General features: G+C 33.3%; 1 protein-coding gene across 10 annotated transcripts in view; it reads right to left on the reverse strand.

The window, feature by feature from the left end:
- Positions 1-12,058, reverse strand: part of LOC145256262 (breast cancer metastasis-suppressor 1-like protein) — a 145,168-nt gene extending 133,110 nt beyond the window's left edge. For 4 of the 10 annotated variants that reach the window (XM_080114930.1, XM_080114931.1, XM_080114934.1 and 1 more), the window contains exon 1: positions 11,802-12,017. In XM_080114930.1, the coding sequence (XP_079971056.1) occupies positions 11,802-11,901 (100 nt within the window). In that variant the 5' untranslated portion in view covers positions 11,902-12,017. Of the gene's footprint in view, positions 1-11,801 lie in introns of all 10 variants that reach the window. The other 6 variants (XR_013863947.1, XR_013863946.1, XM_080114935.1 and 3 more) reach the window with 6 other exon arrangements.
- Positions 12,059-13,013: the final 955 nt, after the last annotated feature.

Consider the following 13,013-nt stretch of genomic DNA (forward strand, 5'->3'; position numbering starts at 1 on the left):
AACAATCTTCAAACGAATAACAGTTTATCTTCATGTGAAATTAGAAAAAAAAAAAAAAAAAGGAAAATATAGACATTAGAAAAATGTCAAATTTATGGACTTGTAACTAGTGTTGGGATGATTAATCGGAAGATTTGGGGCATCAGAAAAATTGATGCCTATTTTCCTATGCCAAAACTATTTTGTTGATCGTCTTTTTTATTTATTTATTTATTTTACTTTTTTTTTAAGTAAAACCTTCCATAGCTGGTAATAGTGATAAAATAATAAATATTCATCGATTTTAAAATACAATTAAAGCTAAAATCGATAGATCATCCCCACAAGTTTATTTTGACGTTTAGGAAAATATCTGCATATTTAACATGTTTTTTTTTTACGAAAATCAGAGAAAATAACAATCTTATAGTTAAATAATTAGAGATTTATAAAGAATCGGAATCGGTAATTGTATCAGAATCGGGGGGAAAATATATAGGAATCGTCCCATCACTACTTGTAACCTACAAAAATATTGGTTGATCATCATTTAATCCCGGGCAACGTTAGGTTACCCTGCTAGTCTTGCAGTATTCAGGAACAAATATGGTTGCTGGTGTCAGAGAATGTGGTTTAGAATCACTATAATGCTTCATACATAGATTGCAACTTTCAATAAATAACTTATTGTTTTCCAAACAAACGGTTAAAACAATCATTACAACAAATATAGTCTCATTTTAATCACTCTCCATTAGTAATTAGCAAATTAACTGAAACACAGGATCAGCTTTGATTTGGAAAAACAAACTTATTAAAGATGTGACCACACGTTGGAATTCAACATATATGCTAAAAAGAAATTTAGAACAACCAAAAGCTCTTGTAATTTATGCTGTTGATAAGATTCGCATCTTAAAAACTTACCAGTAACGACGGGTTAAAAAAAATTGTCCAGTTATCGAGTTCATTTAAAGAAATCACCAAAGAAACAAATCAAAGAACTTCAACCATATCAAATGATAATATCTACAATTTTAGCTTTGAGGTTATTTCTTTCAAAAGCTATCCAATATAATCCTGATATTTTTTACTTTAGTGGAATCCTTACTAGTGTTGAACAATTCAATGAATCAATGGAAACAAGATTTTCATCCTATCTAAATGATAAAAACTTGTATCTCTACTTTCCTAGATCCAAAATTCAAATTTAAATTTCAGAAGAATATGGAAAACACTATTCAGAATTGGATTCTATATCTACTTTCTACTGATGATAATGAAGCAGAATTGGTAAGTTAAACTTCTTCAAGCTCTACTGAGGGTCAAGAAGATCAAAGTGAAAGTAAAACTGTCTTTCAAGCCGGTTTGATGAATTAACTTCGAATAATCCTACAGTAAATACAATAACAAATCTAACCTTAGAACAGGTAGAAACAAGAGTTAAACCTGGAGACTGCAACTACAGCAGAAATACAAGAATCACAATCTAAACTCAAAAGGAGTAAATCCTTTATGCTTAAGTGTACAATAGAACTTATGTACGAGGGGCGTGCAATAAGTAATGCCCCTTACCCACTTCCAGTTGTCTGATCTAGTTGAAATTTTGCATGTGCAATGATTTATATCTCTACGGGTTATGTGGCAAATTACAGCTCTGAACTAATTGTGGTTTATGTTTTACAGGTGTTTCTACCGAGTCAGATGTGAAATGGAGCCTGTTGAATATCGAGCAGTGATCCAGTTTTTGTATTTGAAAGGACGCACACCACAGGAGACTTTTGATGAAACGAAAGAAACTTATGGTGATAATGCCCCATCATATGACCTTGTAAAACGCTGGCATCGTGAATTCAAACATGGCCAGAAGTCTGTGGAAACAGTTCTCAGACCTGGTCGCCCCCCCCCCCTTCTGCCATTGATGAGGCATCTATCCGTCAAGTTGAGGCTGCCATTTTGGAAGATCGCCGCATTACTATTCGCCAAATAGCCCAAGATATCAAGATTAGTACAGGGTCTGTGGAAACTATCATTCATGACCATTTGCATATACATAAAGTGTCTGCCAGATGGATTCCCAGGTTGCTCACACCATTCCAGAAGCGAGAATGCGTCGAGTGCTCGAGGATAAATTTGGAGATGTGCCAAGAAGATGAGTCAAAGTGTTTCAAAAGACTGATTACACAGGATGAAACCTGGGTCCATCACTATGATCCAGAGACCAAAGCCCAGTCAATGCAGTGGAAGCACTTGGACTCATCACCTCCAAAGAAGGCAAGGGTGCAGCCCTCCACTGGCAAGGTCATGCTCAGTCTTCTGGGACCAGGATGGAGTAGTGATGACAGATTTCCTGGCAAAGGGTACCACAATTACAGGAGCCTATTATGCTTCACTTTTGAGGAAATTAAGGGAAGCTATCAAAATCAAGAGGCGGGGCAAGATCAGCAAAGGTACCCTCCTCCTGCAGGACAACGCTCCGGTCCACAACTCGCATGTCGCCAGATCAGAAGCACAGGCATGTGGTTATGAAATCCTTCCCCATCCTTCCTACTCTCCTGACCTTGCACCCTCTGACTTCCACCTTTTCCCAGCCATGAAGTTGTTTTTGAAAGGAAAGCGTTTCCCAGATAATGCAGCCTTGATTTCTGAAGTCACATCGTGGTTGGAGGACCAACTTAGCGTGTTCTACAAAAACGGTCTCCAGAGCTGCATCAAATGATCGGAGAAATGCATAACCTCTGGGTGGTTCCTATGTAGAGAAAGACTAATAACTGTGCAAAGTTTCGTTGCTTTACTGCTATGGGAAGTGGGTCAGGGGCATTACTTATTGCGCGCCCTTCATAGCTTTACAATTACTCGCAAGAGGTGATAATCCATTTCAGTGGTGGAAGAAGACAGGAGATTTTTTTTTTTACATAGGCATCACCACTTATCAAGGCCAAGAGGCCACTCAAGGATAAGGGTTAAAGAGTGTACAGTAGACATTAGACAATATAGTAATCATTAGTAATGAAAATTTGGTAAATTTGATAACTTATATAGAACGGCTCATCAAGAACTTATTTACGTTAGACTTGAACACAACCATATTGTAGTCAGATCTTACCACTGCTGAGTAAACTGGCTTCAAAATATTTAAGCACACCACCTTCATCTTGAAGGATGAGGGGCTCTTTAGTACAGGTACTAATGTGTGTGAACCTAAGAGGAACAGGCTGTGTTCTGAGAATGGAGAAACTTCAAGGTTTCTACAGTTCAACTTCAAAGTATTCAACTTAAATACTGAGGAGATTATGAGAGCAGAGGAGACAGACAGCAAGAATAGAAGAGGAAGTAGAGCAGCAGCAGCAGCAGGTGCGGAACTTCAGCTTATAGTTATTTACTTCAAAGAATTACAATTTGTACTTTGTAGTTGGTTTGTAATTTTGTTTTATTTTATCTAATTATATTCATTTAAGAATTGGAAATTGTAATTTTATTTAATAAAAACAAAAAGCCATAATAGTGGCCACACAATTAAATGTTAAGTTAAATCAGCAGTTACTATGTTAATGTGTCAAAGCTATCTGATGAGTCACTTGGCAGTGATGAAATGGTTTAAATTCAATAGGAAAGTGAAAAGTAATTAATATGCCGATTAATCCGCAAACTGTCCGATTATCAAGTACCTACTGATTAATCGGCATACCCCTAATTTTTTAATTTTATACACTGTAAAAAAATTAAAATATTAGTTTATTTTTAAGTTTCTTTTAAATGGTACAAAAGTTATATTAAATTAGATTACAGTTAAATCGTCTTACATATAGGGAGGTTTAAATCTGTGTCGTGTGTTTGAGGTCTGTGTTTGAGGTCTGTGTTTGAGGTCTGTGTGTGTGTGTGTGTGTGTGTGTGTGTGTGTGTGTGTGTGTATGTGATAATAGTTCTCCGATTTCCAAATATTAAGTTTTCTTAGTTGGTAATTTATTACTATTCAAAAGGTAACCATTACAATATCGTTTCATTCACGACTAACAAGTCTGCCAAAATTATTACTTTGCTGCATTTTTAGTCACTTACTCATCAGATATTCACCTAAAAAAATACAGGAAAAAACCCCCCACTCTTTTGAATAACTTACATGGTTCATACAACCGACACACTGCCAATTTTTTTCTTTTTTTTTATTATAACCTCACTCCTATATAACCGTTTTGAAATTATAATATACTAATAGCAATAATAAAAATAAAATTCTTAGAATTCTTTATAAAATAACAAAATAGATTACAGTATTGATATTTTTTTTTTACATTAGGTCCACCTCAACAATTTTTTTTTTAAATGACGACTTATATAGATTTGACTATGCTGAATAAGAAAATCTCATTTAAGTTTTACAGAGACGAGTAGTTTTCAAACTATAAAGACCTGTATTACGCACAATAATTCATTGGTTGCTATGTTTGTATGTGCGTAATAAACAAATAAGTCCACCTTCACAATTTCCTTTAAAAATGTTAACAGCTTTTGGAATAACCCCCCCCCCCACAAACCTCCCTATCTTAAAAACAGCTTTCAGAATAAACACTATAGTGATATGCAAATTAAGTATAATTTGCATATGAGCAGATAACTCATTTATAAACTGACACCAGCTAGCACAGGGTTTTTTTTTTGTTTTTGTTACATAGGCATCACCACTTATCAAGACCAAGAGGCCACTCGAGGATAAGGGTTAAAGAGTGTACAGTAGAAATTGGGCAATATAGTAATCGCTAGTAATGGAGATTCGGTAAATTTGTTAACTTATATGGAACGGCTCATCAAAAACTTGTTTACGTTAGACTTGAAGAAAACCATATCGTTGTCCGCTGGAAAGCAGAAAAACGGAAGACAATTCCATAGGCATGCAGTTCTAAGAAAGAAGCTTTGCTCATGGAATCTATGTTTAGGTTTAGGCACAGATAAAGAGTGGGGGAAATTAGTGATAGGTTGGTTGTTGAACGCTTACTTAGCATTATACACAACATATTAATGGCATCGCCGATAGGATACTCTCTGGTCCTTGAAGGTCCAGAATACATAGATACATGAATTTGTTGGTTCATTGCTAATGCAAGATGCAAAAAGTTGAAAAACAAAAAATGAGGAGGGGAAAATGAAATCACCGACTTGTTCATGGCTAACGTTGGGTGTGAAGCAATTATGAAGGTTGCGACAATGGTTTACCCTCGAGAACTAGAAGAAATGACTTTCTAAGAAATAAGTCAGGTTATCAAGGGAAACATGAGGCCGAAAAAAAGACTGGTGATTGCAGAAAGGACCAAGTTTATGGCAATGAAGCAGGAAGTGGATGAACCAAAAGTAAAATATTTACACCAGTTAAGTGCAAGTAAATATTGTGAATTCGAAGAACTAGGAACAGAAGAAGAAACAGAAGAAGACTTAATCCAACTAAGAGTAATTAAAGGTATGTAGAATTCTGCACAGTCATAAGCTAATGGAACAGTTACAACTTACAAACATTCCTTTGAACACATGTCTAGAATTTATACAACAGCAGGAATTAATACATACCTGCAACCAAAATAAAAATAACTTCTACGAAGAATTAATGGCTAAAACACATACGGTAAAAACAAAAAGAAAAAAATACTGTGGAAAAATTCATGAAATCAAAAAAGAAAAATGCTCAGCGTTTGGAAAAACATATTCAAAGTGTTTAAAAAAGAATCACTTCAAAGAAGTATGTAAAACGAAAAATGTAAAGCAGGATAATATACAACATACTGGATCTAAGAATGGAAATACAAAAATAAAAATCAACTATTGTGTTGTTGGCATGCAAATAGACACTGGCAGTGAAGTGACTATAATACCCAGAAATTTGGGGGGGGGGAATGTGAAAACCGTTTAAAAAAAAAAAAAAAAATAGCAATGTATAATTATGTCAGTGAGTTACTTTGAAGGTTCAATAGAACTAAAAGAAAAATATGAAGTAGTACCCATTATAGTTACAAATTGCCAAAAAACGCATGGACTATTGGGGAATGATGTATTAAAAATAAATTCAACGAAGTTGATTAATGAGATAGAAATGAAAAAAACAGGAAAATTAGAAAGTTATGAAGCTAGCCTGAAATTAGAAGAAAATGTTTCCCTCCTACTACGAAGTAAGCAAAGTACCAGTGCATTTATTACCGTTAGTAATAGATAAGTTGTGAAAGGTAATAAAGGAAGACTTATTAGAACCTGCTCCTCCAGGAGGAAGCAAATGGGCATCACCGATTGTGGTATTAAATAAAAAAAAAAAAATTTAAAAAAATGGTGACTTGAGAATTTGTGGAGATTATAAAATAGGGGTGAACCATAAAGTTTGCACCAACTCGTATCCTATTCCGAATGTGGAAGTAGTTTTACATAAACTTGCTGGAATGAAAGTATTTTCGAAGATAGACCTAAAATCAGCTTATCACCAAATTCCCATAGATGAAAATTTTAAAGAGATGACGACCATAAACACCTATAGGCCTATTAAGATGGAAAAAGATGCTGTATGGCATAAAAATGGCAAGTGCAATTTTCAAAAAGCTATTGAAAAAGTAATAAGAAATGTTGGCAATACCATCTGTTATCAAGACGATATTTGTGTGTTGGAGATGTAAATGAAGATGATTTAAAGAAAAAAACTGAAAATATACTGAATCGGCTAAGAGACACTGGTATGACAATACAAGAATGTGTAACCAACAGTAATGAAATATCATTTTTGGGTTATTCAATATCAAAGGAAAGGATCTCTCCAGATGAAGTACTAATAGAGAAAATTCCAAAAATGGCTACACCAAAAAATAAGAGTTGGAGTCTTTCTTAGGTTTGGTAAATTTTTATAGAAAATATGTAGCAAAATAAGTTGACAGAATCATTTGCAAAGAAAAAAAAAATGTGGAGTTCATTTGGTTAAAACACCAACAGCCTTTGAAAAGTTAGAACAGATTGTGACAAACAAGCCAATAGTACAAATTTTTGACCCTAAGAAGGACATAACTAACTACTAATGCTAGTGAGCATTCCGTATCCGGTATTTTGCCACAAGATGGTCATCCCGTAATGTACTTATCGAGGAGATTAACAACGACTGAACACAATTCTTCTAATATAGAAAGGGAGGCACTAGCCATAGTGTGGACAACGGATAGAGCAAGATAAATTCTTGTTGAAAAGTGATCACAGACCACTGGAATTTATGTTCAACCTAAGAAAAGAACTACCAAAAGTTACGTCCAGAATATTACGTTGCACGATTAGACTGATGGTGTTCAACTTTGACATTGAGTATGTTAAAGGGGGTACGATACCGCACGTTGATGCCTTATCTAGATTGAGGTTTTATAGAGAGGATAAGGACAAAAAAACGACGAGAAATTAGAAGACATATTCCTGCACCTTGTAGAAACTGATGTAATATCTGTAGATAAAATGGCTACTGAAACTACAAATGACCCAGTGTTAAACAGAATAGTGTTGAGGATAAAAGATAATCGCTGGGGAAATTGTTCAATGGTTGAATGACCATTCAAAAAATAAGACAAACTGACTATAGAAAACGGAGTAATATGTAATGGAGACTTGGTAGTTCCCCCAAAACCACAGAAGAGTACACATGGATCATGCCCATGTCAATGAGATAGGACTATTATTAATATTAGTAGACTCATATTCAGGTTGGTCTGAAGTGGTGAGTACCTGATAAAAAAAAAGTACCACCATAAAACAAATATTAAGCGTAATATTTCTGAGAAACGGGATACCAAGAACATTGGTGACTGATAATGCACCAGAGTTTGCTGATGCGGATTTGCATGAATGGCTAAGAAAAATAGGATGCAGGCCTTACAAGACCCCTCCCTACCACCCTCAAAGTAATGGGATAGCGGAAAGGAGGGTCCAGACGGTAACATGGCATGAAAGCATGCTTGCAACAGAAGGAGAAAATCGATGCTTTCCTACCAAGACTATTACTAAGTTGTAGAACAATTCCACATACATGCAGGTCAGAAAGTCCATCTGCCTTAATGAGTAGGCAATTAAGATTCCCTTTGACTATGTCACATGCCACAAATCAAAAGATGTGGTACAAAAGAAATAGGAACACGAAATTCGAATATTTGTTGTCAGCATAGCCACCCGCAAACACTATAAAAAATTGGGCATTAGTTGCAGAAAAGTGGATTTGTTTATCGCACACGCATACAAACACAAACATGGCGGCCAATGAATTACAGTGCATAATACAGGTCTTTATAGCTCGAAAACTACTTGTCTTTGCAAAATTTAAATGAGATTTTCTTATTCAGCATAGTCGAAAACCAAAACAAAAAAAATATGCGCAAAAAAAAATGTTTTTGTTATATTTATTTTTTTGGTTATTTATAAAAAAAATTTAGCTCCACAGTATCTTGTAATTTCATCGTCCCCCCCCCCACGTTCCATTTATATATGAAACATGAATAAATGTTTGCAATACCGTGAAAACTAGTTGCCAGACCCAATTTTTAATACGATATTCGTTTTCAGCACACCCGAAAACCCCTTTTAAAAGGTAGGTTGTGTGTTAATTTTTTCGTTTTATTTTGCCCCCCCCCCGCAATACTTAAACGGCCTTTATGAATATGAAAAGAGAAATTTGGTACCCCCGAACCGCCACGAAAATTAAATTTATCGTGTTATTTTACGTTTTAAACTCCCCTCCCAGCACTAAAATTTAAATTAAATATATTATTTATGTTTCAAATGTAATCCTCTCCCTCCCCCAAAATTGTCATGTTTACCGCACTTCCACACCCTCCCCGCGCTCGCCAAAGTTGAAATTGCTATGGTGACATGTCTCGTTGAACGCTAAGTGGCTAAGAAGTGGGTGATCATTTAAATTTATATGGGAAAATGATCCCCCACTGTAAATTTTTTTTTTTTTCAAAAATTCTCTTTTCATATTATTTATAAAGGTCTTTTAAACGTATTAACGTCAATAAAAAAAAAAAAAAGTAGATCACTCCCCCCCCCCATTTTTTAGGGGTTAAACGACGCTGGAGCGCCTTGTAAAAATTGACCTTTATTATTACACCATAAAAAACACTGACTTCTCCCTACGCATGAGCAAAGGACATGTTTTAGTTGCCATAGTAACTAAACGATCATGAATTTTTATCGACTTTTTTATAAGTTTTACTGTTTATGAATATTGAAATAAATGAAATTACTACACGTTTATTAGTAATAATTTTATCGACTTTTTTTTAATAGCATTTTCTATATATATATATATATATATATATATATATATATATATATATATATATATCATATAGCGCGAATCATAAGTAAAGTGCACTAGCACCCATTTTTTTTATTAATAAATGTTTAGTAATTTTTAAAAAGTCGATAAAATTATAATTAATAAATGTGTAGTAATTTCATTTATTTCAATATTCATAATCAGTATCGACTTTTTTTTTAATAGCATTTTCTTTTTAAATGACGACGTTTTACTGTTTATGTCTCACTTTTATCGACTTTTTTTTATAAGTTTTACTGTTTATGAATATTGAAATAAATGAAATTACTACACATTTATTAATTATAATTTTATCGACTTTTAAAAATTACTAAACATTTATTAATAAAAAAAATGGGTGCTAGTGCAGTGCACTGATTCGCGCTATATGATATATATATATATATATATATATATATATATAGAAAATGCTATTAAAAAAAAAAGTCGATAAAATTATTACTATTTAAATGTGTAGTAATTTCATTTATTTCAATATTCATAAACAGTAAAACTTATATAAAAAAAAGTCGATAAAAATTCATGATCGTTCAGTTACTATGGCAACTAAAACATGTCCTTCCTTTGCTCATGCGTAGGGAGAAGTCAGTTTTTTTTATGGTATTCGGCAGGGAACTCAAATTGCGACCAGTACCTTATCTTGTATTTTCACCTAACAATTTAATAAAAACAAAAGGTACCGTAAAAATTCAATTTAACTTGAAAATCAGGTGCTTGTGCACTTTTGCCATCGCGCTATTTTTAAATAGTTTTTTTTTTTCAGATTAAATTCAAGCTTCACGATTTTTTTTTTTTTATTGTTAGGTGGAAGCACAGAATAGTTCCAAAACACCTTCCCCATGTTAAGAAAGGCTTTCAAAATAACGTTATGATTTCAGCATGGTGGCAAAAGTGCAAAAGTACCGAAAATCATATCAAAAATAAATAAAACAGCAAAGTATCAACATTTTTAATTTTTTGAAATACATTATATAACGAATAATTTTTCCTTAAGAGTGATAAAATAAAATAACATGATTTAAGTATACTTTATTTGAGGTGAACAAAAGTGCGTGTGTGTGTGTGTATATATATATATATATATATATATATAACTACTTCATTCAATGGAACAAAAATTTTTATAAATTTAAAGAAAATAAAAAAAAAAATAGTAAAATTCGATATTCTAATTTTCCTTAAATTAGTGTAATTTTAAAAAGATTTTTTCCACTTAGTATAGTAAAATAGTTATTTCCCTTAGAACAATGAATTATAATCCCAAATTGCCATAATCTCAAATATTTTGAAAGGTTGGAGACTAAAAAGCAAATCCGTTGATGCAATATGCAGAGTAGAAAAAATGGCGCGCCTCGAAAACAACACACTGGAAAAATATTAAAATTCTCTAAATAATTAAGGAGTTATTTGGCATTTTTGTAGTTTTATTTATTTATATAAAATGTTTTAATAAAACAAAGACAAGACATAAAAGTTAAAGGGACTCTTTATGAATAGATCAGGAAATAATTTTTAAAACTCGGTGGTAAACATTAAAGCATGGGGAAATAATAGGAATGAACGAAGAAATGAAGGATGTTAATTCTAACGCTTACACAATAGAATCGTTTTCAATATATATATATATATATATATTATTTAATAAAAAGGAATTTTAAAAAAATGTCGCGAGTTTGTTTTTGTTTTGTTAGTAAATCTACTTAACATTTTTTTTGGTGGGGGGGGGGCATGTTTTACTATAGACAACAAATGGAAAAGGTGGTCAAAAGAACAAATTAATTCTTACCAAAGGCAAGATAAGTTACTCTTCTACCTACCTGGAAAAGTTGTTCCTGTTTTAACATTTTAAAACGTTTATTAAATTTGAAACACAAGTTGTGCCAAGCGGTTAAGTTAAAAACGATAACAAAGACGGCGGACATGAGGCTAGGCTGTCATCTTTGAGTCCTGAGAATCGCTCTAAACTCGAAAAATAAAACAAAATATGGTACTGGTAGAAATCCACCCAAATAAATGTCACGGCGATATTTATTGAGCGGATTTCTACTAGTATCTTTTATTTAAGAAAAATATCCAGATAGGTAGAAGCTGCCTTTGGTAATGAGTAGTTATGCAGTATGCACTGCAGTGCATATGCACTGCAACTTATGCACTTAGGTTACTGTGCTGAAATAATGTTATCATTTAGAAAGCCATTCTTAACACGGGGAGGGTAGAATGTTTTGTAACTATTCTGTACTTTCACCTAATAATTTAATAATAAAAAGATATCGTAAAACTAACTTGAAAATACTATTTTTTAAACAAAATAGCACGGTAACATAAGTGCATAAGCACATATATTTGTTTTTTGTTAATTTTTTTACCACTTTTTGTTTGTTGTCTAGAAGTCCCCCCCCACTTCTAATATATATATATTATTAAATAAAAATACATTAAAAACAAAACTACTATTACTAAAGAAAGAAGATAATTTCGAACTAACCCGAACTATCTTCCTCCGAACCAGATGATTCTGTATCCTCATCAGAACTTTTATCGCTTTCTCCGGAATCCTGGTCCATCTTGACTTGTTCCATAACCATTAGATCGCTTAAATAGTGGACACAGGAAGAGAAAGAAAGAATAATAAACGAAAAAAAAAAAAAAAAAAGGAACCGAATTAACGACAATTTAGGCTCCTAAACAACAACCGCCATTCGACAATTGACAACAACTGCGCATGCGCCGTAGTTCAGTCTCGTTTTCGTTTGGAAACGAGCATCGCAAAAACAAAAAAAGATATTCTCTTGATTGAGCACGTGTTCAAGCCGGTAGGGAGAAAGCATCGTACACACACAAAAGCAATATTTCGTTTGTTTATTTATTTTATGAAGGCCACGAACGTTTATTTGTAAACATGTTTTATTTTTGTACAGATCCAAAGTTCAACTCAATTAAGTTTTTTTTTTAAACAAAACTAAAGAAAAATCGGTGCTTTTGCTTTTGTTTACATTGGTGAAACCCACGCACTTCGGGTGGTAACATTATGACGTACGCATGTCACAATGCGTCGCATGTGTCAACGAAATTAGTATAAATTCCAAAAGTTACGAAAAATGATCCGGTAGAAGATGTGCTATGCATTTTTAACAACAACAAAAATCATCCACGATTACCTTCTGGAATAATATGTTGGTCTAAAAATGGCAACCCCTTAATTTGTCAAATTAAGAGTTAGCTCCCTTGTTTGTCATACTGAAATGGTCGCACAACTTTTCCACATTAGAGCATACGATAAAACTCGATAACTTCTATTTTGTAATTATTGTTCTACTATATAATTTTTAATTAATGAGACAGAGGAACATTTTGCATGCAGAATAGAAATCATTTCTGCTAAAATAAGCAAGACGCACAAAGAAAATTCACAAAGGTAAAAGATTCTTGAAGACACGAAATTCGCAAAGCTGGTGTCGTGGTTTGCCAGATGACCTATCCCATGCTGTAAGCCAAAACATGCCGTCGGCTGAAACTCTTCAAAACGTGTCACGACCACCTGTGCTAAAAATAGCAACAACCATTTTCAAATAGCAAAGAAAAAACACAAAAAACTTCATTTTTCACAAACTAAACGAAAAACAAAGGACTATTATTCCGAACCTAGATTAAAATAAATACAGTTAATAAACACCGAAGATACTTTTAACTGTAAGTA

This window comes from Euprymna scolopes, chromosome 32 (genome assembly GCF_053919585.1).
Source record: "Euprymna scolopes isolate OS-2025 chromosome 32, ASM5391958v1, whole genome shotgun sequence".
Taxonomy (NCBI): domain Eukaryota; kingdom Metazoa; phylum Mollusca; class Cephalopoda; order Sepiida; family Sepiolidae; genus Euprymna; species Euprymna scolopes.